Below are 25,380 nucleotides of genomic sequence, written 5' to 3'. Positions count from 1 at the left end.
CGAGTCAGCCTACCCAGTCAGATAAGCACTCAAATTAAACAGTTTAGCCAAACAGCTACGTGCTAAATATGTCAGATAATAGGACAATGTCAGCATTTACCCAAAAAATAAAATAATGCCAGTTTTGCCAGTCGTAAAGTGAAGGCCTCTTTCAAAACGGTCAAGAGCTGGGACCGTTCTTGGGCATCCGAGTCACCACTTGCGAAAGCCATTCATCTCTCCAAGGAATCCATCCCAGCCCTCCCTCCCACCCCTCCGGCGTCTCCAAGCGGCTGTCTCCCGTCGCCGACCGCTCCGCCAGAGGACACATTGCTGGACGCATGAGTCACCGGCGTCGGAGCCGGCGACACGAGTCTGTTTATCCCTGCGGCGACCGCGGCCGGCAGATGAGCGGACCACGGCCGGCCGCAGGACACCGCTCGACCCCCTGAGTCACCGGCGGGCACACGGAGCCGACCGCTGCCAGAAGTGTGCTGCACGGCGGCTGTACGCGGTGAGGACCGGGTGGTGCTGCCGACGGGAGCGTTACGGGGAACGTAGGAGCGCGTTACAGCTGTGGTCGAAGCTGGGATCATAGTCGGCGCCAGGGCAGGAGACGGAACATAAGCCAGGGCAGAGACACGAACCGCAGTCCCGCGACTGCGTTAACCACAGTTTTCGTCTGTATAACTCGGCCATATAACTGCTGCCAATCATTCATGCCTTACATATACATCCCAGCCGGGAGAAACCAGAATCTGAACTAACCAGTTGCCTGAGTGTTCCTTTTTAGATAAGTCGCATCATCCATCCTGCCACCCCCAGTCCCTACTCCGCAGCTGTCATCATTGCCCCCACCTCCAGCCCTTACCCGACCCTAACGCCCATACGCCGTCTACTGCCTGACTGGACCATCCGTCACAGGCGAGTAACATATGTCTGCCCTCCGCGGTGCCCCGCCTCACATCGTATCAGCCATATACACTCACAGATCATCGCCGGGTGTTTACGAAAGTGACGGGTCTCATGGCCATCGAAACGAAAACAACCGATAAACAGGGTACACGCTGGAACACCCATGACGGAGCTACAAGGTGGCTGATTCACATACATTCATGATTCAAGTAACGACATTTAAATCGGATGTTACATATAACAAGCAAAGTACAAAAAAGTACAAGCGCAATTTGACTTAGAAAAGTGTGTGCTGTAATAAGCTTCAAAGTTCTAAAGCCTAAAAATAACCATCCGCACTCAACTGGAGTTGCGTTCTCGCCCCATCTCACCAATGTTCCTCAGCCGGTTGTGCTCGAGCAGCGATGTTTTCTCGGGCCGTTTGAAGCGTTTGCTGCCCAGCGTGCCGTACTGCCCGTCCCGGCTGTCCAGTGTTCCGTTCGGCAGCAGGCTGGTGCCGATCTTGAAGTGCTCCTCGAAGTCGCCAAAGTCGATGACGTTCATCAGCCGGTCGTCGTCGAGCTCGTTGAAGACGGTGCCGCGTACCTGAGGGCGGGGAAGACGGTGAGAAGAGGAGAGGGGGTGAGATCCGAAGGTCGTGATAGGCGATCAGAATGAGAGGACAGAAGAAATGAGGAGAGGATAGGCAATTGTGACAGGAAGCTTGGAAAGACAGTGGAGACGGTAAGAAAGAATAGGTGAAAGCGCAAGACCGGGAGATGGCGCGGCTGAGGTGGTGCAAACTATCCTTTAACGACCGAGCGTGCAGATAAGGGATGGGCCTACGTGGAACACAACATGCTATACGTATTTCTATGAAGAAACTGACGCAGAGGGCCACCAGTGGCACCAAACATATCAATATTTAACGTTTACCCGAAGATATACTCACCAAAACAGCATTATTCTGTGAATTATTTTGACAAATTCAGACCGTGCATGTGCCGGAGATAAAACAGTAAGATTATTCGTTAAATGTTTATCTGCAAAATGCAGCCGTCTATAGCTGCGATATTATAACATAAACAGTAGCAAATTAACGTTACACAACCCTTCCCGACCATCTGAACTGTTTACATCGTCTCCTTTCGTCCCGCCCTCAGTCCTATACGTCCTTCCGTTCGTCTGCTACTCGCGCGGCGTCGGGCCCCAGTCCGACGCCAGTGGTTCGGTTTGAGCGCGATCCCAGCCTCACCTGGTTCGGTTTGAGCGCGATCCAGTTGAGGGTCGGCAGTTTGTACTTGGTCTGTAGGCGGCGTTTGATGGTGAACGAGCCGTCCTGTGGCAGCACTAGCTGCCCGGGCGGAGGCGGCGGCGGCGGCGGCGGACCGCCCATACCGGGCGGCAGCGACGGAGCCGGCGGGATCCGGCCGCCGGGCGGGGGCGGCGGGGGCGGCGGCGGCGGCGGGGGCGGCGGGGGAGCGCCGGCCGGGGCGGAGGCCGGTCCCGAGCCGCCGCCGCCGCCGCCGCCGCCGCCTCCCGTCTGGGGGATGGAGAGGGCGAATGTCTCCAGCTCCTGGATCTTGCCCTCGAGCATGGACTGGCGGCGCATCGACTCGGCCTCCTTCTCCGAGGCCACGCGCCGCAGCGCCGACACCTCCTCGGTGAACTGTCCGAGGGAGAACACACAGCGTCACACTTTGTAGGGTGGGAAGCAAAGGAGGGCAGACGATGACAAAAGTCCTCCTTGACCAAAACAAACAACTTGCAAACTGAGTGAGCTGAGTAGCAAAATGAGCATATGCTGAACAATTACAGCTACAGAACGCTCACGTCGCTCTCCCTTACCCACGATATCGACCTGACAAGCATCAGGCATGCGATTGCTCATTTACCCCGCCCACGTTTCAGCCCCCGGCCTCCCCACCGTCCTACCGACACCCCGGACACCGACCTGTTGCATTTTCTCCATCAGCTCGTCCCGCTCCCTCCGCACATCAGCCATGGCCTGTTCGAGGTCGCACACTTTGTGCATGGCCTCGGCCTCGACCTCCTGCATCTCCTCCTGGGCCTGGGCCAGCTCCGACTCGAGCTCCTCGGCGCGCTCAATGTACACGGCCTTGGTCATCGAGTCCTCCATCAGCGCGCCCACGTCGAACACGTTGTCCAGGTAGGCCGAGATCTGGACCTGCAGGAGAGTCGAGGGGGAAGGAGGTTAGATACGAAGACAGACAGCACCGGATAATCAAAATTGGAGCCAAAAGTGTTGATATCCTATCCCGTCACTCGTGTCTGCTACGTATACATCGACCGCTGCGTCTGGTTTTCATTTATCTCTCCCCTCAGTGCCACCCTACCTTGCTGCTTTTATTCCCTCAAATATTTCTCCTCCCTTCATGTCCTTTTTTCTCCCTGCCTCCCGTCCCTCTCTTCTCCCTCCCTTCCTCCCATTCCTCTAGCATCGCTCTAGTCCGTTCCCACCTTTTCCCTCCCTTCCGTCCTCCCGTCTCTTCATTCCTCCCCTCCCATCCGGTCCTCCCGTTCCCCACCTGCAGTTCCTCGCTCTCTGTGTGCCTCAGTTTCTCCAGGTACTCGTCCAGTCCCAGCATGGAGAACTCGTACTGCAGGTGCACTCGGAAGTTCATGTCCTCCACAGAGTGCACCACGATGTTGATGAACTGCATACAGGCCACCTGGGGAACAGAAGATAGTCATTATCCAGCGCTGTGGTTTTCGTCGAGGTACTCCGCAGATAATATCGAAAGACGAGCCACGTAGCTTATAATGCTAAAAAAAAACTGAGAAAATAAGTGATAAGATAAATAAAAGACCATGAGAAATGCGAAAAACCCGCACACATTTTAAGATGAATCGCCTTTATGCTTACACGACACACTCATTCAGTCAGAAAGTTCTAGTAAGCATGTAAGCTCATTACGGAGCGAGCGAAGCGAGCGGAGTCTTTCCTTAGATTAACGGAAATTTCTGAGTATGAGCGGCCGGCCGGCCGGCCGGCCGGCCGTGGGGACGCTCTTCAAAAGCTAATATCTTAGGAACGGGACATCCGATTGACAAGCGGTCTTCTTTACTGAATGTCACTTGGACGTAAAAGTTCTGTGGTGTGATGGCCACCATGCGTTCTTGCCAACCACCGCACGTGGCGCGTGGTAAAGTTGGACATTTTTTAAGAACCCCCAAAATTGCAACCTCAATAACGGCACAACGGTTGGGCCGATTGAATTGAAACTCGGTACACAGTTAGGTCTCCATCAGATAATTCATCTGCATGTGTTAAGGTTGGGGTGCTACTGCACGTGCGCACGTGCAGGGGTCGTTTCCAGATCTCGAGAACGGCTGGACCGATGGCGCTCAAATTTGGTACACGGTTAGGGACCAACCAGTTAGTAGGGTGCCGTGCACAAGTCAGTTGGGACCCATTTTGCACGTGCGCACGTGCAGGGTGCCGCTTCCAGATCTCGAGAACGGGTGGGCCGATTGTGCTCAAATTTGGCACATCGCTAGAGACCGGTTACTAGGGTGCCGTGCACAAGTCAGTTGGAGGTACCCCCTCGAAATTTCGCACGTGCAACGCTCACCCTCTCGCTCGCTCCGTTAGTCGCCCCAAAAGGCGTTATACTGGTGAATAGCGGTTACCGGTCGTTCCCAGTCACAACATATATTTCCCAACCCTGTCACGAAGTCGGCGACCCATCACGCAAGGACATTTGGACATGAACCCCGTCATAAAACCACGTCGCGACGGTTTTTGCTCCCGCCCGCCGAGTCACTCGCCCGCGTACTGACCATGAACTCAATGTGAAAGATGTCGTAGTGAACGAAGTACTTCATCAGCGTCTGGAAGCGCCGGTCCTCGGAGCAGACTTCCTTGAACTTTGTGAACGCGCCCAGTATGATCTGGTGGCCGCCTTTGACCAGGCAGATGGCGGCTAGTAGTTCTAGTACCAACGCCTTCGTCCTGCGGACAGCGGGAGGGGGCGGTGTTATTTATGGGTTTATCACTATTCAGTGGGTGTGGACCAGCCATGAGAATTTAAATAGTGGCGTTACATGGTGTCACCAGCGGGTGTGGCACTACATAATGTCAAATGAGGCACGACACAGACGACAGTGTGGTGATACTTTGCAATGAAAGTCAGGCAGCCGATGACAAGTCTCTGGAATGACTGGCAGGACTTCAACGCTGATACATCTGTAGCTGAAGGAATGTTCAGGCCAATTAAACACGACACCGACCACAGGAACTACGTAGACACTAGACAGGAATGTTATAAGCAGTCCATAAGACAGATCACATTATGCTGCACTCAAACTGAAAACATGAAATTAGACTGGAGTCTAGCCTAGCCATCGGTAATAGGGTTGTAGGAGCGGCCACTCAAAGGACCTGCAATATGTAGTCGGTAAATATTTATCAAATCACGTCTCTGGTCTTTGATTATGTCAGTCGGCGGCAGGGGTCATCAGCTCACACCACCTATCATCAGAGGTCAATCGACACGCTGACCTCGCAACTGCATTCCAGTAACGACGCCGATCGCCAAACAAAACAAACTCATTGTGTTGGGATGTTTGCAAAACCAACAAGTCAACATTCACTACAACCGAGCATCGTAGGGCGCCAGGAATAGGTAGCGTTTCATCCAGCCTTTTCTCGACTACACTTCTTTCATAGTTGTATTTCATACACGGATTCCTATGACGAGCTTTGTAGAATAAACTTGCTTATGTAATATGTACCATGTCATGCCTTGCACTCAAACACTCCTCTGATGACCCCTGACACACCAATGACCTCTTTCGAACCATCACCGCCTGGATACAGTCCCAGCTGCAGCATAGTGATGAGTGACATCTCCCACTCTTTAACCAACCGACCTCCCAACCTCCCGACCGGTCTCCGACCGACCAACCGACCGGTCTCCGACCGACCGACCGACCGACCGACCGACCGACCGACCGAGCGGCTCTGTTTGACGGTACAGACCGTTGGGGTGGACACTGGACAGATCGCTGATGATCAGCGGGAGTTCTTGATAACCCCAGCTAGATTCTCTCTGACGGACCCTGTAGCCGCCCTGCAGTGCAAACGGCCCAAGTGGGTAGGGCACACGGCACAGGAGACTGACCAAGCCGCAGCGCAGGGTATTTGTTCTGATGCGGTGAGCGTCACCAAAAGATAAGTTAATACTGTTTTAGCAAAGATCAGCAGCAGCATCCTTTTTTTGCGAATACAAATTGCTAGGCCCTGTGATCTGTCAGGGAAGCTTCCGTTGTCCCGACCCGAGAATCTTGGTCCCGAACCAGCCGCCTCGACTATAAGCCTGCTTTCGGTTTACGGGATTCAACACAGTGGAAAGGACCACAGCGGGGGCGGTAGCGGGCCCCGTCGCCTGACGGCATCCCAAACGGCAGTCGCCCCATAAACAAGCAGTAGTGGCCCGAGCGACTGTCAGAGCCTGCCTGCCAGCCTCCACTACCCACCGCAGTACCCCTCCCTCTCCCCGGCACACACCGGGGGTATTCATAACGCTGCCGTCTGCAGGACGACCCGCCAGTCCGCAGCCGCCATCCATCCCACGTCCGTATCTTCAATAAACTTCCGTCCGGCACTGTTGATCGTAATGAGGCCTCCCGAAATAAACTATACCGAGCGGCGAGCCGTATGTGACGAAGGCTAGGAGCGAAGGCCTTGCAGCGACTGGGCTGTAATGCGACTGAGCGAGCTGAGCACGAAGCGTAGGACTATATGTGGGAGAAGGCTTAGAAGAGTTGAAGATGATGCTTACCGTAAGCTCTTGTGGTTGAGGCTGAGCGCTATGCTGTTGATGGCCTCGAGGTGTTCGATGATCATGTTGAAGCCGAACTATAACAAAGAGGAAAGGCGCAGCCGTCAGAATACTGAAAAAAAACGCATTATTGGCTACTATCACCCAAACACCGAATTATTTTTTAGCACTAGAGAATGGTGATCAAAGGTTCGGCATAATCGCAGTCATACCCATTGCGTCGCTTTGATACGTGTTACACATACATACATATAAAGGTACCAGCGAGCTCGGCGTAACTCTAACTGCATCAAGCGTTACCCCCTGATCGTCGCCTAGGGACCCCGCTCCGCGCCACCGCGCCTCATAACTCTGTCCTTCAGCGGAGCCGCGGCACAAACTAATGGACTCCGCACACGACGATGGACATATTGCAGACCGCAGAGACGGCGGGGAGCGATATATTTACACCACGAACAATGTCCCATAGGACGAGCTGCACAAATTACTCCATTGAAAACTCGGGACAATAGACGGCCACACTTTCCGCCTTGGGTAGGTACCAAAGTGTACCTGCGCCCGGACAAAGACCAATGGCCGGGGCCGTCTATCAAAATGCGTCAACGAACTCCCATATTATACCGCAAAACATCATTTGTCTGGACTTTTTTCCAACCCCAATGGTGGATACCGACATAAACTTGCATATTAGATCGTTATGGTATAACGGAACTGAGAACAGCTTATAGGAGATTGTCTGGCGAAGGAGCCCCTCCCTCATGGGACGCTCACAGGCGCACAATGATGGAGCGGCTGTCAACACGGCACATTAGCTGTAACCCCAATACGTCACCACTGTACTGACAGCTCCACCTGCACATGACAGTGACAGTGCTGTCACCGTCGCCACTCTGCGGGGGCGCTGTGTCGCGTGGGTCCCCTCCCGTTAGACCCCCACTGGGGCATCGGACGACCACCGCGACCCAGCGACCACCGGCTCAGTACGGCGGCCTACCGCTACTACGAATGGGGGTGGCAGTGACTCAGGGACCGGTCTGCCAGTGGCGCCTTACGGAGTGCTGGCCAGTCGGTCAGTCGGTCAGGCAGACAGACAGCAATACCGCTGCCATGACCTCATGATCAACAATATGTCCCCATCCCCAACATAGTCTTCGTCACCCGCCGGTAATGCAGTGCAATGCAATGTATTTAAAGTACAACTCATACTGGCAGTAGAGCACGGTGCAAAATACCGGCAGTGCAGTAAGAACTCGTGATCAACAGGTGACCTCGGGCCCGGTAGGCGGCACTGGACACGGGCCAAGTCACGGGATCGGCAAAACCCTACTTTGGCATGCAGTCCCAGTGGGAACTCAGTGGTCTACTGCAGGGACGGACCGTGCGATAGCTGATGTGCAGGTCAAATGCAGATTGAGGAAGATCGACATCTGCAATGTCATTGACCCCGCTCCCATCTCGGCTCAATGTGGCTCTCCGTTAGTCCGAATGCAAATACTGAGCTCCTCTTCCGTGTATCGATTGCTAGCTCCCCGAGAGCTCCCACACTTGGTAATGATAGTCGCCACCCTTTCATTAATTCACTGCATTAACGGCTCGTCAACTCTGACAGTCCGGGAGAGAGAGAAAATCATAGATCACGCACCCGATAATCAAGACCCCAGCTAGGCACAAAGATGAGCCATCAGCGCCCAAAACGCGAGAGGGAACGATGAACCATCAGCGCCCAAAACGCGAGGGGCAAAGACGAGCCATCAGCACTCAAAACGCGAGAGGCCCCACCGATGGTTCATTTGCCGCGCATTACCGACAAAGGGGGTGCGGAACAGGCGCGACCCACGTGTCACCCAGGTGTGGGCGGGAGATGGGGCAGATAAATCGCACAGGATCAACAGCCATCGATCAGGGAAGATGGAGCGAGGGAGATCACTGCCCATCATTAGAAGGGGAGCGCCGAATAGCAGCCCCCACTCAGCGCGAAGGTGAGAACATGCCGCAAAAATGCATTTCGGCCGCGAATAACTAATAAGGGAACATCGCATAGCTATCGCGTACTCAATCATCGTTTGATGATTAAAGATTTAGCTGATAACTCGGTTGTTGTAAAACACAGACGAATTTACGGATACTTCTGTTCGAAATCACTCGGATCACTCAACTTCTGTACGGATCACTCAACTTCAACGACGAAATGAGCAGAGCATTAATAAGGTATATGTATATGCGGCGCCATTCCATTGTTTGTTGTACTTCAAGCGGTTGGACCGACGGAGCTCAAAGCGCATTCACATCTCTGTACCGCCATCTGGAAATGACTGGCCGTTGACCGCCCGGGAAGGCGCCGCTGTCGCCGGTCCAATCTATAACCGACATCACTGACGATCGCCATAATATTCAGCACCAGTTGACCACCGTGCTGCAGTCTAAACTAAAACAGAGTGGCGCCACCCTGACGGCCGGACGGCTGACGGTTGGGGTTACACAGTGACAGAGGTGGGGAGGGAGGGTGGACGGAGGAAAGGACAGCAAATAGGACAGCGGATGATAACTGGAATCAGCGAGGAGAGGAAGCAGGGGACAGGGTAGTAGACGGGGCAAGACAATAGGAAGAGATCCAATGGACTTTGGAGGGCAATAGAGTAACGATGGCGGATACAGAATGCAGATGAAGTAAGAGAACGGCAAGAGCTGAGAGCAAGAGAAAGAGTGAGGAGCAAAGACAGCTGTCCTCACTCCACTCCACCCCTCGTTTGCTCCTGCGAAATCGATGGAGGTCCCCCTCCCCCTGTTTATAACCCCCTCCCTACCGGCAGCTGACTGACCCCCTCCCCCTCCTGCAACAGCCGCGGCACAGCAGGGGACCCGAGAGTCGAGGGAGGGCGGTCGGTGGTGGGGAGGGGAGGGGGGTCGCCGGTCAGCCGTGCCGAGCGCCATAGGCGGTGTCTTTTGGTCAATATCTCTGGACTAAGGGTCAGCACTTCACGGCGACGAGAGCTCACCAAAAACACACCTCCCCCCCCAAAAAAAAATGAAATGAAAGGAAATGCCTGCCATATGTTCTATTTTGACCAAGTACATCCTGAAATAACAGAATTTCCCCGGGTCTTAACGTAATGTAACGATTCTTGACGGTCACGTCTCACAAATATGACTTGCAAACTGGATCTTCTGATGTCATATCGATATTTCTGGAGCATTTCTAGCAGCATTCGTCAGCCACCGACCGCGTACCACATTTGTTTATGAGCAAATCGACCACTTGCGCATCTTGAACACTGATCACGTAAAATCCCAGAAAACGGCAGTCACCCAGCTGCTCATCTGTTGAGTTCGCCGCACCGAAGACGTCACGACAGTAAGACTCCATGACTCTACCATTGACTGTACCACAATGACTGTACCAGATCATTGGAGTCACACTCATTAAGTCATTGCGATCATGCACGTGGTAGCCAGATGAGTCATTTGAGCGGCACCAGACACCCCCAATGATTATCCCGCACGCTATGCTAGTCTGTTGCATGACTAATATCAGATGACGCTTGAAAAGATTAAGCTAAACCCTCCAAATGCAACTAAATAGCCACGTCTTACCCATTCCACTCTCACATTACTCACAAACGTACATGTTTACAACTGACATGGGACATTGCCGTTTATTTCGCGCATCTTCTCGTCTATTCCGTCTCAAAGTTTGAGTAATTTATCTGTCTGAGAGCGCTGCTGTCTCGTTCTCCGCACGAGCCTGCGGTCGACTACTCCCACTCACTCCCCTTCCTACGACGACTTCTCTGCCCATCCAGAGCACTCCAGTGCAGCCGCCAGTCGCCGGCCATTCGTCACAGTTCAGCTCGTGTGTGCAGGCTCCAGTGAGACGCCCAGCCCTGCCCTGCAGCTCCGTATACCACGGCCGCTGACGGCCGCGTCAGCAGCGGCCACAGCGGAGGCGAGCGAAGGGGTTAAAGACCTGGAGGCCGGCGGTTTGACCTTTTCTCGTCATACGATATAGTTTATTTACAAAGAAATGTGATGTCCATAGCAGCAGTGGTGACATCCAAGCTCGTCATGAAGTCAATTACATTCCTAGTTAGTTGGATAAGTTTAGCCCTACATTCCTAGTTTGATAAGTTCATCCCTGGGCCCGCCTCGGGCAGCATTTCCGGGGGAGGGAGGGGGCGGGGGTGGCTGTGAGGTAAGCTCGTTAAATGCCGCAGCTGGGGCGGTGCATCCGCCCCTCATCCTCCGCCCCTCCCCAGCTTCCTTCTCCCAGCGACTGACTGGGTCTGCACATGCACGCCTCACGTCCCCTTCCCTTCCCCACGCCCCGCACGCCTCGAGGGGGCTTGTAAGGACACAGTGGGTGAAGGGCAGCCCGTTCCTCTCTTGTCCTCACTTATTGCGATGATGCACAAATACGTTTTTATGTAAATTGATGCTCAACAGTGACATGGCGGAAAATCTGCACCACTCATGCCTCGGTAATGTGCACGTGAGGCTCTAGTAAGATCTTTACAGCTAAATCTTTACAACAAGACTTTTCCATCATCCATGTCGGTGCTTCTGCTACTTCACATAGCCGACCAGAGAAAATGAGCCATTCCCTGGGCGGTTTACAAACATCTCCACATTAGACCGGTCATCAGACAGCCACCGGTGCTCCGCGCCGACTCATTCTCCTTCTCAGTCCATTTACAGCCGCCCAACCGAATCATCAAACAGTCGCGGTAAGCAGCTACCGAATTACAAACACCCACTCAAAACCGGGACGAGCCACACCCTCTCCCGCCTCTCTCTCTCTCTCTCTCTCTCTCTCTCTCTCTCTCTCTCTCTCTCTCTCTCTCTCTCTCTCTCTCTCTCTCTCTCTCTCTCTCTCTCTCTTTCTCTTCTCTCCCTCCTTATCTCTCTTTCTCCCCGCCCCTCTCCTTTTCCCCTTCCGTCGTCCTTCCCGATCTCTGTAAGTTTTTCTCTCCCTTTATAGCTCACTTACTTACTTACTAAGTCACTCACTCATTCATTCTATCTCTCCCTGGCCTAATCACCCACCTTGTTGTTCATGATGGCCCTGAGACACATGATGCAGACGTGGATGTCATCCTTGGTATCCCCCATGTTCAGCTTGGCGATGTGCCGGGAGGCCCTCTTCAGGCGCGGCGTGTCCAGTTGGCCGATGAAGCTCTGCCGTGACCAGGAGGTCCTCTCGATCCGGGGGGCTGGCGGGTCGCGGTGCTCGTGGTGATGATGATGGTTGTGGTGCCGGAGAGGCGGCGGTGCCAACTCGCCGCTGCCGCACCGCTCGTGCTCCAGAGCCTCGTCCTCGCGCTGCTGCTTCGCTCGCTGCTCGTGCCTGGAGGAGAGCGGTAGCGACGACGGGTCAGCACAGTAGCTAACGCGAATCAAACAAATCGGTTGAACGGCAAGACAACGAACAGGAGCATTTAATAGCCACATTTTCTCAGCACATGTGACCAGTCTCACCACAGCAAACCGTAAGGATGGAGACACACAAGTGCACAAAGGACGATAATGCGTAAAGGCCGCACTCAAACCACGACATGGGCATGGAACATGGGCAAGTTACTTTAAAAGCCTTCAAGCCCTCACAACCTTCAGCGCCCAAAGAACAACAACCATTCCATGTTCACACCACGTAACTACCATTGCCCGAATTTTATCGTACATAATTGGAATCAAGCACCACATCAAATAACCGTAGGCGTCCGATGAATCGGTCATCAAATACAAATCAACCCCGACATTCACATTATCATCGCCTGGCCAATTACTCGTCACGGGCCAATCAGGTCACACGATCCTGTGAACCTCTGAACACAGTCAGCTGAGCACTGCGACTGGGGTCACTCCGGGGTCACCTGGGGGTCGCTCAGGGGTCAACGCTGACGTCACGGAACGAGTTCGACCAGGTCGAACACAGGTCACCGCTCTCCTGTTATCCGTTAGCGGCATGTCTTATCACCGAATGCAAACACGGTAAATTGGACTGCCCAGCCGCCCGGTTCATCAGTCATGACCCGTCAATCACCTCCCCTCCACTCCCCCTCAACCCCCTCCCCCCCCCCCGACTGACAGCCTTTTGCTAGTCACGACACACCACACTGACAGGCTGCACACAATGACTGCGCAGAAGAGCAGAGGCGCCCAGTCGACAGCTGGGATCGAGCAGCCGAGCGGGAGGTCGGAGGCACGTCAGTTGTCCGGGGGGGGGGCAGCTGGAGGGAGCTTAGGGGGGGGGGAGCACACACGCCGGGGGACAGACACCTGAGTGGAGGGGAGCACTGGCCGCAGCGACCGGCAGCTGACCCCACACCGGCGGCGGTCCGAGAGGGAGGAGTAGCGTCCGCCAGCTGCCACCGCGGTCTCACACCAACACACGGACATACACGCGGTCAGATGGTATCTCCGGCCAGACCAGACGCGGCTGGCGGTCTCACAATGGTGGTCCGCCGCTGCCGGAGGTCCCACGGACACCCGAGCACGTGTCGTCAACTCTGAACACGCCCCAGTGGTGATTTAACGACGGCCTCCGCTAGCAATTACCGGCCGGTTGAGATAGGCGGCCCAGATAACAGCACGGTAGCGGAGAACACGAATGGGGTGTGGAGGGTAAAACCGGAGGGAGGGGGGGGGGAGCTACAAGCGAATGCGGTGAAACCGGAGCAAACGGTCGATATGTGCCGCGATCAGAGTTCATATCGAATCATGGGAAACGCAAGGCGTCATGACCTGCGCACACAGAAAGTGTGCGCATTCATGGCCCGCGCGGCGCACCAGTGCACAGCATCCTGTTTGGATTACGGTGGTTATCGCTGGCTCAGAGGTGAAGTCAGCCTCGGTATGAGGCAAGGACAGCGCCAAGGCGAGCATGACTGGCAGAGGTTGCAGCGTTGCAGCAATGCGTCTTAATTATCAGTTGCCTTGTCCAGGCCGAATCACCAGCGCAGGTGTGCAGTGACGGAACAGGATACAAATTGAAAGGCAATGATGACTGGAAGTCGATTGCCAGCTGAATTAGCATGACTACTTCCTTTCGCAAGATAAATCCATCAATTATTTGCATAATGGTCCAATTCACTATTTTGGATCACATTCGTGGCGCTGCCTTCTAGCTGCCATCGGGTTTGTCACAATGCAAACACTCCCATCCTTATGAATGGGACACCTGCATATATCTAAAACAAAAGTTGATTGGCTACCCACGCCCATAACCCGTCTCCTTGAATGAAGGGCTCATTGCATCATCCAGTTATCCTCGTGCGAGCAAATCACGGATAATGCGCTCCAATTAACGCCATTACTCACCTCAACCAAGAGCACGGCCGCTAGGCCATAAAACGTGTACACATAATCAGCGGTAACCTGGTCCAATGAATGAACAATGAACGGGAACGGATAGTGCGCCCGCTCCCAGCACCCACTGATAGCATCCCAGGGCAGCTGGTGCCGGCCGCGCACCAACAAAGGGTCACCACGTGCTAGCGATACTATCTCCGCCAGATTGCCGTCATCTTTGTGAGGGAACAATCACAGCCAGTTACGAATAATTGCTTTACAACCCTCCGTACGCGACAGGCCTCACAAATGCTTCACTCATCGTTCTTTTTGTCTCTGACGTGCCCCATTCACTGAAAATACGCTTTATTTTCGGCTCTTCAAACCAGGACCGACTAGCCCTTCAAACCAGGTAAGACTCTCGAGAGACCTTTCACAAAAGAATGACGCTTCACAGTTCACAGCGTTGCATACAAATTGGGACTCTCGCAACCCTGTCACACCGGTTTGAAGCCATCAGCACATCGTCGAGGCTGGAGCACCGTTACCCTGTACGTGACTGTCTTGTGTCCCAAAGCCCAAGGGTACGAAACCCCGCCAAGGACTGGCACTGAGACCACACAATAGCAACGAAAGTCATGATTACACTCATCAACACCACTGCAGTTACGACCTAGTTCATATCCTGCAAGTGTAGATGTCTGCTGATGACTCATCTTGGCATGCATGCCTTCATTCATTCAAACATTCAAACTCATTTGGCCACGGCCGTGACCTGACCTTGGGTCATTTGAGGTGGAGACGTCCGGCAATTACCGGCAAGGCAGGCGAACCGGTATACAGGGCTCCATGTTACTACTCAAGGTAAGGCTGGCATCCACAACCACCTCAGCTTGGCACATCAAATTGCCGTCGTCACCAGCTTTCATTGGTCCCAACTCCCAACACCCCATATCACGCGCCACTACATCCCATCCTTTCCTGCAGTGACGTCACTCTCTGACACTTTACTCCAGCCCCGCCTTACAGCCCCGTCTCTCTGAGACCCACCTCATCAGCATCAGCCGGAAGGTCAGGTAGTCCACCAGCACCTCCAGTCCGCTGTTCTGATCGCTGAGGAACTCCTGCACCCATCTGTGAACGAACGACAAACACCACACATCAAATGACATTCGGTAATGACACCTAAAACGACACACAAACCAATCTCACGCAAATTTTCCACCCTCTCTAGTGAACTATTTAAACAATACACAACATTCTACTGCCACGCGTTTCCCATCCTCGACGATATTTCATAATTCACACAGCACGAAACCATACCACTGCTAAAACTTGCGCGATAGTTTCCAAACACCGACACATTTTATTGTTCTGGCGTATATTTTCATGTCATGCTTTCAGAGAAATGAGTTTGAATAAGGAAGGTCTGGTCGAGTCACTGCGAGGGTTCAGCAGTTACCTGGCGAGTGAGCAAGGTAGCAAGGGCCGGGTGAGCTAAAAGCACCGATTCACAAAGTGCACTATGGAGCACGATTCGACTTTCGGTATGGAAGCAGTTGGGGCCAAATAAGGCTTGAACATCGGCAAAAAAAAAACTATCAAAACGCACGGGCAGACTGCCACATAATGGAAACTGGCACTCGGGAACGGGACTTTCACAGTGGTCTCTATTATCGAGCTGTTGACAGGACAATCTATCAGACTCCAGTCCAGGCACTTTCAGACACTTCCCGGCGACAGAAACTGCTACTTAGAATTACTTAAACCAGGACAGTGGAACAGATACCATCTACGTAGGCACATCCGTGTACAATGAACATCCGTGTACGTAAAAGAAACACGTTAAGCAGCGGATGTACTGCTCGTGTCGAGCCTAAAAAATACAAGCACAAAATCTGCTAGCTTTGAACGGCAGGTGAATTTCCCTGTCATCTTCTCTTCTGAATCCAGCAGAAACTGCAACACAGAACAGCTATCCAACCTCTTCGAGCACTGAACTAATACGTCCCTCTCAGACAGCATAGGCGGCGGAACGGGGCGGGCACCGGGGCACCGTGCCCCTTTGATTTTGACATTTTAGCATTAGCCCTATGGGCGTTGCATGGAAAGAATGGGACCAAAAGTCGGCAGTGCCCCCCCCCCCCCTTAATTGAAGGTGTTCCGCCGCTACTGTCAGACAGGACAACCAAAAAGCAGCCGCCCAGACCAGCCGAGACGTCACGTCTCTTCAGCCAGTTACTGTTCACAGCGCAGCTCCCGATGGACACATCACGAGGTAACGCAGTCACACAATGACAGCGTCACGAGTTAACGCCGTGTGACGCCGTGAGACCACGGGAGTCACGCCCGAGGAGCGCAGAGTTAACAATCGAGCCACACTTCCATCAACAGACGCGCCACTATGTTTTGCGCGCCACCAGGAGAGAAAAACAATGAAGAAGTGAGATCAAACATGAGGAAAGTCACGCGCCTCTCCTCAAGTTGCAGCTCAGTTGTTTGGAGGTCTCTTTGTAGTTTGTACGTACCCATAATGTATGACCCTTATGTGCGACGTTGAGTTCATGCGCCGCCTACATGTTCAGATCAAACGCTAGCCATTCACATGCCTACATATTCTGACCTAGAGTTCCTTTTTTATACGCAGTCGACAGAAAGCCATTGACGGCGTGTCTTTGAAGACTTTGAGATTTAGGGAGACATGTGACCCGCTAAAAGGGTTCAAATAACACGGTCCGCGGAGTAGCGGCAAATAGCCGCCGGATGGTGGTCGATGGTCGATAACTGGCGGTCGATTGGTCCGCTCCATTATCGGCCGGGCGGTTCGCTCCAATCTCACCGGTCCTGGCCCGGTTAGAGCCCGCGGCCCGGTCACACACCTCACCAACGGGGTCGGGAGGAACCAATCACGGCCTCGACCGGTCCCAATCACAACATAAAACACCCAACCGGGCCGCTAGATTAGGTCCGACTTCAAACAGACCGAGCATTGCGAAACGGCGAAACGGCGAAACACTTCCAATATTGCCACTCCTTTACCAACAAAATTTCGCTTCTCTAAAGCGCAACTGACCACCAGAAGGTGGTGGTTTATTTCAGGGTTTATTCATATGGATTCACTGATAGCCCGTCTGTCCAGCATGACGAGGTTTCAAACAACACAAGCCAGTCGCTCCACGGACAGCGCGGCGGTGCCCCTCCAGTCGGCAGCACGCCACCCGGGCCAATTTGGCCGGCCAATTTCGGGTTTCCCGCACCACACCTGGACCGCGACGGAGCGTCCCTGGGGATGGGGGGCGGGGGTGGGGGTGGGGTCCTCCTCATGGCCAGCCAGCTGACAGCAGGGTGAGGTGGAGGAAGGGGAGGCGCCGATAGAAGAGGCACGTGCCCTGGTGGGTGGTCAGTGGGGGGGGGGGGGTGGAGGGAGGAAGGGGAGGGGTCCGGGTGCCCACCTGCCTCCCCCAGGCAGATTCTCCCACACACAGCGAACTAAACACGACCAACGAATGCACCTGCCGATCAAATAAGCAGCATCTGCCGGATGCGTGTTCCGTATACCGGAGCCTATCGGTTACGAGCCGTCTGATTCCTTCGCCAGCTTCAATTCAAGACTGACCGCAGGACGAAGTAAGCACCAGCCTACGGCGTGACGGCACCCCCGGCTAGTCACGGCGTTATCCGTCCGTGACGGTCGAAACAAAGCGTCACGCTCAGCCACCGTCACCGTCCCGGTCGGGCCGGCAGCGGGGGCGGGGGGGGGGGGCGTCATCAAAGGGACCGCCGGGCGCGGCGGGGCGCAGACTGGACCCCGCGCAGGGGCGGAGCCGTCAGCGACACCGGCGCGTTCAGGGGAGAATGGAAGGGAATCAGAGCCAGCGGCCATCGACAGAACAGAGGGAGGGACATTGGGCAGCGTTACGCTTGGTATTACTGACGATAGGCACGACGGGAGCAGGCGTCATGCGTCTATCGCAGGACAGTGGGTCCACGAGGGTGCGTTACTCTCAGACGAGGGGCGTCAGGGGCGGCGGAGGGGCGTCACGGACGATCGGCATCACTACCCGGAGCGGTCCGAGGCAGCTCGTTCCAGTTCACGGACCGGTGGGCTCTGTCCACAGTGGAGAGGCTCACTACACATGTCACACGAGGAGGGAGCTGAGGAGGCCACTGCGTCCTCCGCGCGTCTGCTGCGCCACGCCAGTCAGCTGTTCGGCGCATGTTCTCTCAATGTTTCTGACCGTGCAGCTGGTAGAAGGACCGACCGTCGTCGAGAGACCCTACCTAGGGACGAGTCTCAGCTGAGCTGAGAGAGATGCTGTAAAGAGTCGTGTCTGTTTACGTTATTGATGTTTCGAGGTGTGGCGAAGCCGTGTTTCGACGAGAGCTACAGTTATCCCCCGGCGGACTCCACAGCTACATGAAAGGATACATGCGAAACCAGGAGTACCGACACTAACTCTATCACTGTAACACACCATTCTGGTCAGACGCGCGGCTAAAGATGCCGCCCAACCGGTCCTATCACCAATTCGATGAAGCACGGCGACAAAAAGACGCATAAACTCGGCAGGACCAGCCTCCCGACCGGCTGAACATCCAGTACACCAGCAGAGGTGAACTCCGAAAAAACAAGGCTGTCCACTGCGCTTACCAACCGTCCAGGTAGCAGTCGGTAGATCTGCGGAAGAGCGAGCGTCGACCGACGAGTCATCGCGGACGGTCGGTCGGCGCTCGACGGCCCTGTTGTGAGTTCCCTCCCCAGCGCGCCCGCGTCAAGGTCGTACGATGGACAAAGAGGTCCGGCCGGCCTGTGAGCCGCTGCGACCGGATTTCCTGTGGCCGAGCGACTCAGCTAATGAGTCCAGGTGAGTCGAACGACGGTGGGTGGGTGAGTTGACTCACAGGTGACTCGGTAAGAGAAGTGATCCACACAAAATAGACTGAGAGAGGCCCGAACGATGAAAGTGGGCGTTTGACAGTATCGGTCGGAGAAACTCCCTACAAACAGCTAAACGCCGCCTTGTGACGCTAATAGCAAGCCGCGTCTGCGACCGGTCTCGATACACTCTGATACATTATCGGACGCTGGTGACAGGTGTAGGTAGTGAATGTTGTGAAATAATATGCCATTATCGGCTTCAACTGTCAGGTAATGACAGGGTTTAAAACACAGCAATAGACCGTCGATAATGCGTTCGTTGTAAAACTTAAAATGACAAAAAGGTTAAGGTGAAAAGGTAGTTTCAAAAAGAACTTAAATCCAGAGAACGTAGTAGCCCTACAGCAACACAAATCATTTTCTTCAAAAATATCGGCAGCATCAAGTGCATACCTAATGCTAGAAGTCTATCCCATTCGTCCTTCAGACAGAGACGCTTAGGACGTCGCCGGCTGGGGTAGTACAGACGCCGGCGGCTCGGCGGGGGGTCCAGTCGCCTGTCCCGAACCCATGACCACCCGTCCCCAGTCCCCGTCCCCAGCTCCGGGGCCTGCCGGCGGACCCAGGCAGACCTGCCGGGCGGGGGATCGAAGGGAGGCCTCTACCAGATGGCGACAGCGGCACTAATCCATCGGAGCCGGTGTGCATGAACAGAATGAGCCTCTTGGTCCAATCACAGCTGTTGGGTGATGAGGAAAACAGCGGACTATCGCGGACCACCGCCGCAGGCACAAAACTCGTGGCAGCTGAGAGGAAATCTGCACAGCACCTGAGCAGCTGCTGTTCTGTTACTCAGCTACCGGCGATATACCGATAATTATTAAATTTGAGCAAACGAATCTAAGCCTGTTCGAGCATCGCATCCTAAAATCACCCATCTGTATAATCCGGTCTGCACTTTGCCGTTGACATTTCAAGGATAACACCAAACCCCGTCACCGCGCCGTCCCCACCCCGGGTCCATTTCAGCCCAGTGACAGTCCAGTCTCCGGGGATCTCTCCTGTCATCAGAGAGCCATCCCTGTCCCTCTCCCCAGGACGCCGCACTGGGGCGTTTAATCAGTGCCGACTGCGAGGGTGGCGGCGGCGGCGGCGGAGCAGGGGTGACCAGGGGCGTCTCCCTCGTCCTCCCAGCACGGCGGCCGTGTCTCGCACACTTGACACACCCTCCGGATGGCAGACTGACAAAAACTCACAGACGAGGGGCCCGCGCTGCGTTGCCGCGCCGTACGTCGAACGGAAGGCCGGCGGAGCTGAAAGAAGAGCCTCTGACTAACACAGAGTGACAGCAAGGGGGATGGAAATGTGACGGAATTATGCCAAGGGAACAGGGACAGAAGTAGCGAACATCGCAGTCACGTCGTTAGTGACTGGGAACTAAAGAGACGAGTTAAAACAGCATCCATCGTTCAATTGGGGCGCTTTTGCAGCTACCGCTCTCCGATTTTTTTTCCCTGTAAATTTTATTAATAGCAAAGGGGAGTTCTGACATCCAATGATGAAAAATTGCAAAGAAATCATTGAGTGATGCTACAAAACCAAGACAAAGAGCGTTGGGCTGCGAAGAGTTGAAGCTCAGCCTCCAAACCTCGACCCTTTCCGATGCAAAGAACAAAATTATTCCAAGCATTCTTGCATCAATGTGGAAAATGGAAATCGCTGACAGCGTACCATCGCACACAGCGGATCATTCAACGCTGAGGATTAAAGCCCGCTTCACAATACAATTCCCCGTCGCACAGTACTGTATGCACTTTGATGAAGGTCACGTCAGTCATCCCATTCAGCTTGAGGTCCAGGCATCTGCCAACAGTTGCCAGCTGGTTCAAGCCCACGCATACCGTCTTGAATGATTACCAGTCCGTTACCTTTCGAATTATCCTCTTCTACGCCTATCCATCTATCAACATCTCAGACTGTCCGCGAGACTGCCGGAAGGGACTTATTGGAGTTGAGCCCCTGGCAAACCAGGGCCGAGATCTAGGGATTCCATTAGGATCAGAAGAGATCGAGCCTGTATCGACCGTGGAAGACACGAGTTTCAACTGCAATCCTGCCTCAGTGCCTCATTTGATTCGCCGAACTATGTCTGATGACGCCAACTCTCAGCCACACCGGTAAACCACCATCAACCCATGAAGCAGTGTCTGGACAAAGACCCCGGCAGCCAGCAGCCAACAGCCGGTAGTCGGCACTCGGCAGCCAACAGCCGGCAGCCAGCCGGTAGCCGGTGAACGGCGAGTCGGCGTGCCGGGGGAGTAGCGGTGCGTGCCGCCGAGGTTACACTCACCCCAGCCAAGCACGCGCCCAGGGCCACGCGCCTGCCTCACAATCGCCCCCAGGGATGTGGCGGTGGTGAGGTTAATGATGCAGGTAACGACAGCATGAAACCATGAACATGTGAGGTTCAAAAACCCTCTCTGAACGAAGCTTGACCGGTATGTGATACCTACGCCTGTAGTGAACAGCTTAATGAAACGCCCATCCTGGACAATGATCTCTCCTTTTAATTTCCAATTAACAGCTCGATACATGTTCGTAGATACACGACACGAGTATGGCAGAGGCATGCGGATCGTCGGGGCGTCGGTTCGTGGAAGAGCGACTCAGCGCGCTGACCGGCGCGGTTACCCGGTACGGGCCCCAGTCACCTGGCCGGTACCGACCAAGGACGTCAGGTGAATCACGGACAGAGAGAGAGAAAGACACAAACATTCCACTCATTCAGGAGAAATAACGAGCCGCGGACATCCTGCGGCTCATAATAGGCGGTCCGGCGGAATTTCCACAGTTCATTTACGGACATTTCGCCCGAGAAGACAATCTCAGAGCGCGGAGCAGAGGAGAGCGCTGCGGGATCATTGTTTAAGGAGGAATTCGACCTCACCGCGTGCCCAATAACACGGCCGTGAGTCGTGACGAAAGCGTCCGGTTTGGAGACATCCCTGAAAGCCTCTCCGGGCGAACCTTTTAAAGAGGCGGCTTAAATCTGCACTCGTTTGACCGGTGCTGACAGACGTCGCTCTCTGAGATACGGAGACCGGAATGGTTCAGGTAGAAATGACTTTGAAGAACCAAGCTCATCTTCTGTCTCTGAGAGCGATGGGACGTATCGCGAAAAGATCATCAGTTCCCCGGCCAGATCGGTGTCAGGATCTCGATCCTGACCGAGATGCAGACACATCCTCGTCCCAGATCCCGGCACGGGCACAGATCTCGGCGTCGATGTCGGAATCGGTGCCGCTGTCGATCCTATCGTGCGCCCAGGTAGTGATACCATCTCTATCTCGGCACTCGGAAGGAGACGCGTCTCTCGGTCAGGCGTCGTTCGAACGGGATCAGATTCACGTTTCTAGCCGTCAAAAACGACCTTGTCCGTCGCCAAGCATGAACCACCTAGGGATACATTGATCCGGCGATGTCACAGCCGAGCAAATGCGTTGAGTCCAACTCTAAGACGAGCCGGTTCTCCGCCTGTTTGTTATCTCGAGTCGATGTATGTGCAGAAATTAATGCAGTTGCATACGTCACAGGATTTCAATAAGCCGATTGAGCCGGATTCCGTACAGGACACGCGAAGGATGCAAGAAGGATGCAAAATGCTAATGAGAGCGAGATGTTTTCGGCAAGATTACCAAATTTTGGTAACAACACGTAACAAAGTCGACGTAACTTGCATTGCCCAGCTGTCAACAGGCAAAGCGTACACATTTAATTCACATTGCAGACTTTCAAACAAATTAGGTGATGAACCGCTGGAATCAATGTCATTCTTAGCAATAACTACTTGAGCACTGGATGCAATCATTCGAGAGACTTTGATATTCAGTAATATTCTACAATCTCAAGAAGGAAATGAGATAAACAGGTATATCGTGTAGTGCTTTTGCAAGGAGCATTGATAATACTATAAATTAACTTTGAAGCGACCTTCTCCTTGATATTATGTCAAAAATGAAAGAATTATTTACATGTGCATTCGGGCACAGCCCATCATCAGATGCATATTTGAAAAGACAGCATATACATCGTCACAAAAATGTATGTATATGCTGTCTTTTCAAATATACATCTGATGATGGGCTGTGCCCGAATGCACATGTAAATAATTCTTTCATTTTTGACATAATATCAAGGAGAAGGTCGCTTCAAAGTTAATTTATAGTAATGAGATAAACAGTTTGATTTCCGGTCAAAGTTTGAAAGCTCATCAAACTCAACACAAAAATACACCCAATGTTGAACAGGTCGCGTGCGATGATAAGCACGTAGCTTATTTGCACAAGTGGCAGTGATTGATCGAATAATTCATGCAGGGCTTAATCTGACACGTGTGCGTTTACGGCACGCCGCGGGCGCACGCCAAATGTCACACGCAGTTAATGACCTTCTCCAAACATTCAGAGCAAATGATTCCAAATCGGGTCAGCTAGTCATAGGCCAACGTCCAGCGGTGACGAGCAGCTTTTCTCCGCGGTATCATCACCCCTTGGCAACTCTGGCTGCTTCCGTGCAACGTGGTCTGTTCCTGCAGACCAAAGCCAACGATGCTGCCAAAATAATTTTATTTAAGTGATCTCTTATTATCTGTGATCTCCGTGCTGGTCAGCGCACTGGTCATATCCCAAATTCGATACTGCATCGCAGTATATGGTGCTTGCACCAGACACAATCTCTCTCGGATACAAAAAATATTAAACTACGCAGCCAAAGTCATTTTCGGCCGAAAAAAGTACGACCATGTTTCCGATTTGATGTGCCAGTTGCGCTGGCTCAGCGCGGAGAACCTCGTCACCTACCACTCCCTGTGCCTGTTGCACAAAGTGCGGTGTTACGCCAAGCCGGAGGTGCTGGCACACAGTCTGACCACTGTGGCGGAGGCGCGCGGCGGGAGCGCGGCTGTCAGTACCCGGCAGGACGCGCTCCTGCACGTGCCGCGATCCCGTACAGAGATGGGCAAACGCCGGTTCACCTGCCGAGCGCCGGCTGCCCTCAACTCGCTGCCACCTGATTCAGTGGCGCAGCCAAGGGGGGTGAAAGGGGTGAGATCTCACCCCCCTCTCTTATTCTAGGGGCCCACCGTCGATTCGAACTGTAACGTTATGCAGCCTGACAATTTTTTATCACTTATGTCAAGGTCCGTCATAGGACTGCAAACAGTTTTCAGGCCTGATAGCCCCCCCCCCTTTATAGTCCCATTTTATGATTTAAGGGGGTACATCCAAGGCCGGATTGAACTAATCCAAGGCCAAGGAGGGCCCATTCCATGGCATGAGAGGGCCAGTTCAGGCCTGAGAGGGCCCATTTTAGGTCTGTGAGGGCCCATTTCAGGCCTGAAGGGGCCCAGTTGAAGCTTGAGAGGGCCCATTTCAGGCCCTAGAGGGCTTGTTTGAGGCTTGAGAGGGGCCCATTTCAGGCCTGAGAGGGCCCATTTGATGCCTGTGAGGGCCCATTTCAGGCCTGAAGGGGTCCATTTCAGGCCCTAGAGGGCATGTTTGAGGCCTGATAGGGCCCATTTCAGGCCTGAGAGGGGCCCATTTCAGGTCTGAGAGGGGCCCATTTCAGGCCTGAGGGGGCCCATTTCAAGCTTGAGAGGGCCCATTTCATGCCCTAGAGGGCCTTTTTGAGGCCAGAAAGGTTCCGTTTGAGGCCAGAGAGGGCCCGTTTGAGGCCTGAGTGGGGCCCATTTCAGGCATAAGAGGCACCATTTCAGACCTGAGAGGGCCCAGTTACGGTATGAGGGGGCCCTTTTTCGACATGATAGGGACCATTTCCGGGCTGAGGGGGCCCATTTCAGGCCCTTGAGGTCCTATTTGAGGCCTGAGAGGGGCCCATTTCAGGCCTGAGAGGGCTAATGTCAGGCCTGAGAGGGCCCATTTCAGGCCCTAGAGTAGAGATGTCAACCAGATACCAACTTTTTGGCATACCGATACCAAACCGATACCAACTTGGTATTTGATATTTCAATCGTAATGTGTTCGGTATTTTGTTGGTATCATGAACCCTCACTAATGTATAAGAGGCTTAGAAATCGGTAAAAAGTTGGTTTTTCCCTCATGTTCCCAAGTTGGTTTGGTTTCGGTATTTTCTCACGGTTTTGTTTGGTATTTGGTTTGGTATCGGTATTCCGATTTTCCGTAATTGACACCACTACCCTAGAGGACCTATTTGAGACCTGAGAGGGTCCACTTCAGGCCTGAGAGGGGCCCATTTCAGGTCTGAGAGGGCCCAGTTCAGGCCTGAGGAGACTCATCCCAGGAATGAAAGGATCATCCTATGTGTGGTAGGGTCCGTACTCCGTGCCTGGTCTGGGTATGAGAGGGCCTATCCCAATCCTGATTGAGCCGATATCATGTTTGATATAGGTCAACTCACCACATGTATATTGATGGCCCAGTTCATGTTTAATGGGCCCATCTCAAGACTCATAGCTTTTATGCTTCAGGAAGCCTACCCCAAGCGTGAGGGGGCCCATAG

The 25,380-nt window shown here is 53.7% G+C and overlaps 1 protein-coding gene across 1 annotated transcript in view; it reads right to left on the bottom strand.

Annotated features, from left to right (window-relative positions):
* The window catches only part of LOC122373664 (formin-like protein), a 66,021-nt gene that overhangs the window by 4,256 nt on the left and 36,385 nt on the right, over nt 1-25,380 (bottom strand). Inside the window, exons 5-12 of the mRNA XM_043351958.1 lie at nt 15,015-15,098; nt 11,721-12,021; nt 6,681-6,757; nt 4,678-4,849; nt 3,423-3,566; nt 2,828-3,061; nt 2,129-2,542; nt 1,266-1,479 (exon numbers count right to left, since the gene is read on the bottom strand). Of these exons, the coding sequence (XP_043207893.1) occupies nt 1,266-1,479; nt 2,129-2,542; nt 2,828-3,061; nt 3,423-3,566; nt 4,678-4,849; nt 6,681-6,757; nt 11,721-12,021; nt 15,015-15,098 (1,640 nt within the window). The remainder of the gene's footprint in view (nt 1-1,265; nt 1,480-2,128; nt 2,543-2,827; nt 3,062-3,422; nt 3,567-4,677; nt 4,850-6,680; nt 6,758-11,720; nt 12,022-15,014; nt 15,099-25,380) is intronic.

This window comes from Amphibalanus amphitrite, unplaced genomic scaffold (assembly GCF_019059575.1).
Source record: "Amphibalanus amphitrite isolate SeventyFive unplaced genomic scaffold, NRLGWU_Aamphi_draft 000038F_arrow, whole genome shotgun sequence".
In the NCBI taxonomy this organism is placed as follows: domain Eukaryota; kingdom Metazoa; phylum Arthropoda; class Thecostraca; order Balanomorpha; family Balanidae; genus Amphibalanus; species Amphibalanus amphitrite.
This window is presented reverse-complemented; position numbering and strand designations above follow the sequence as displayed.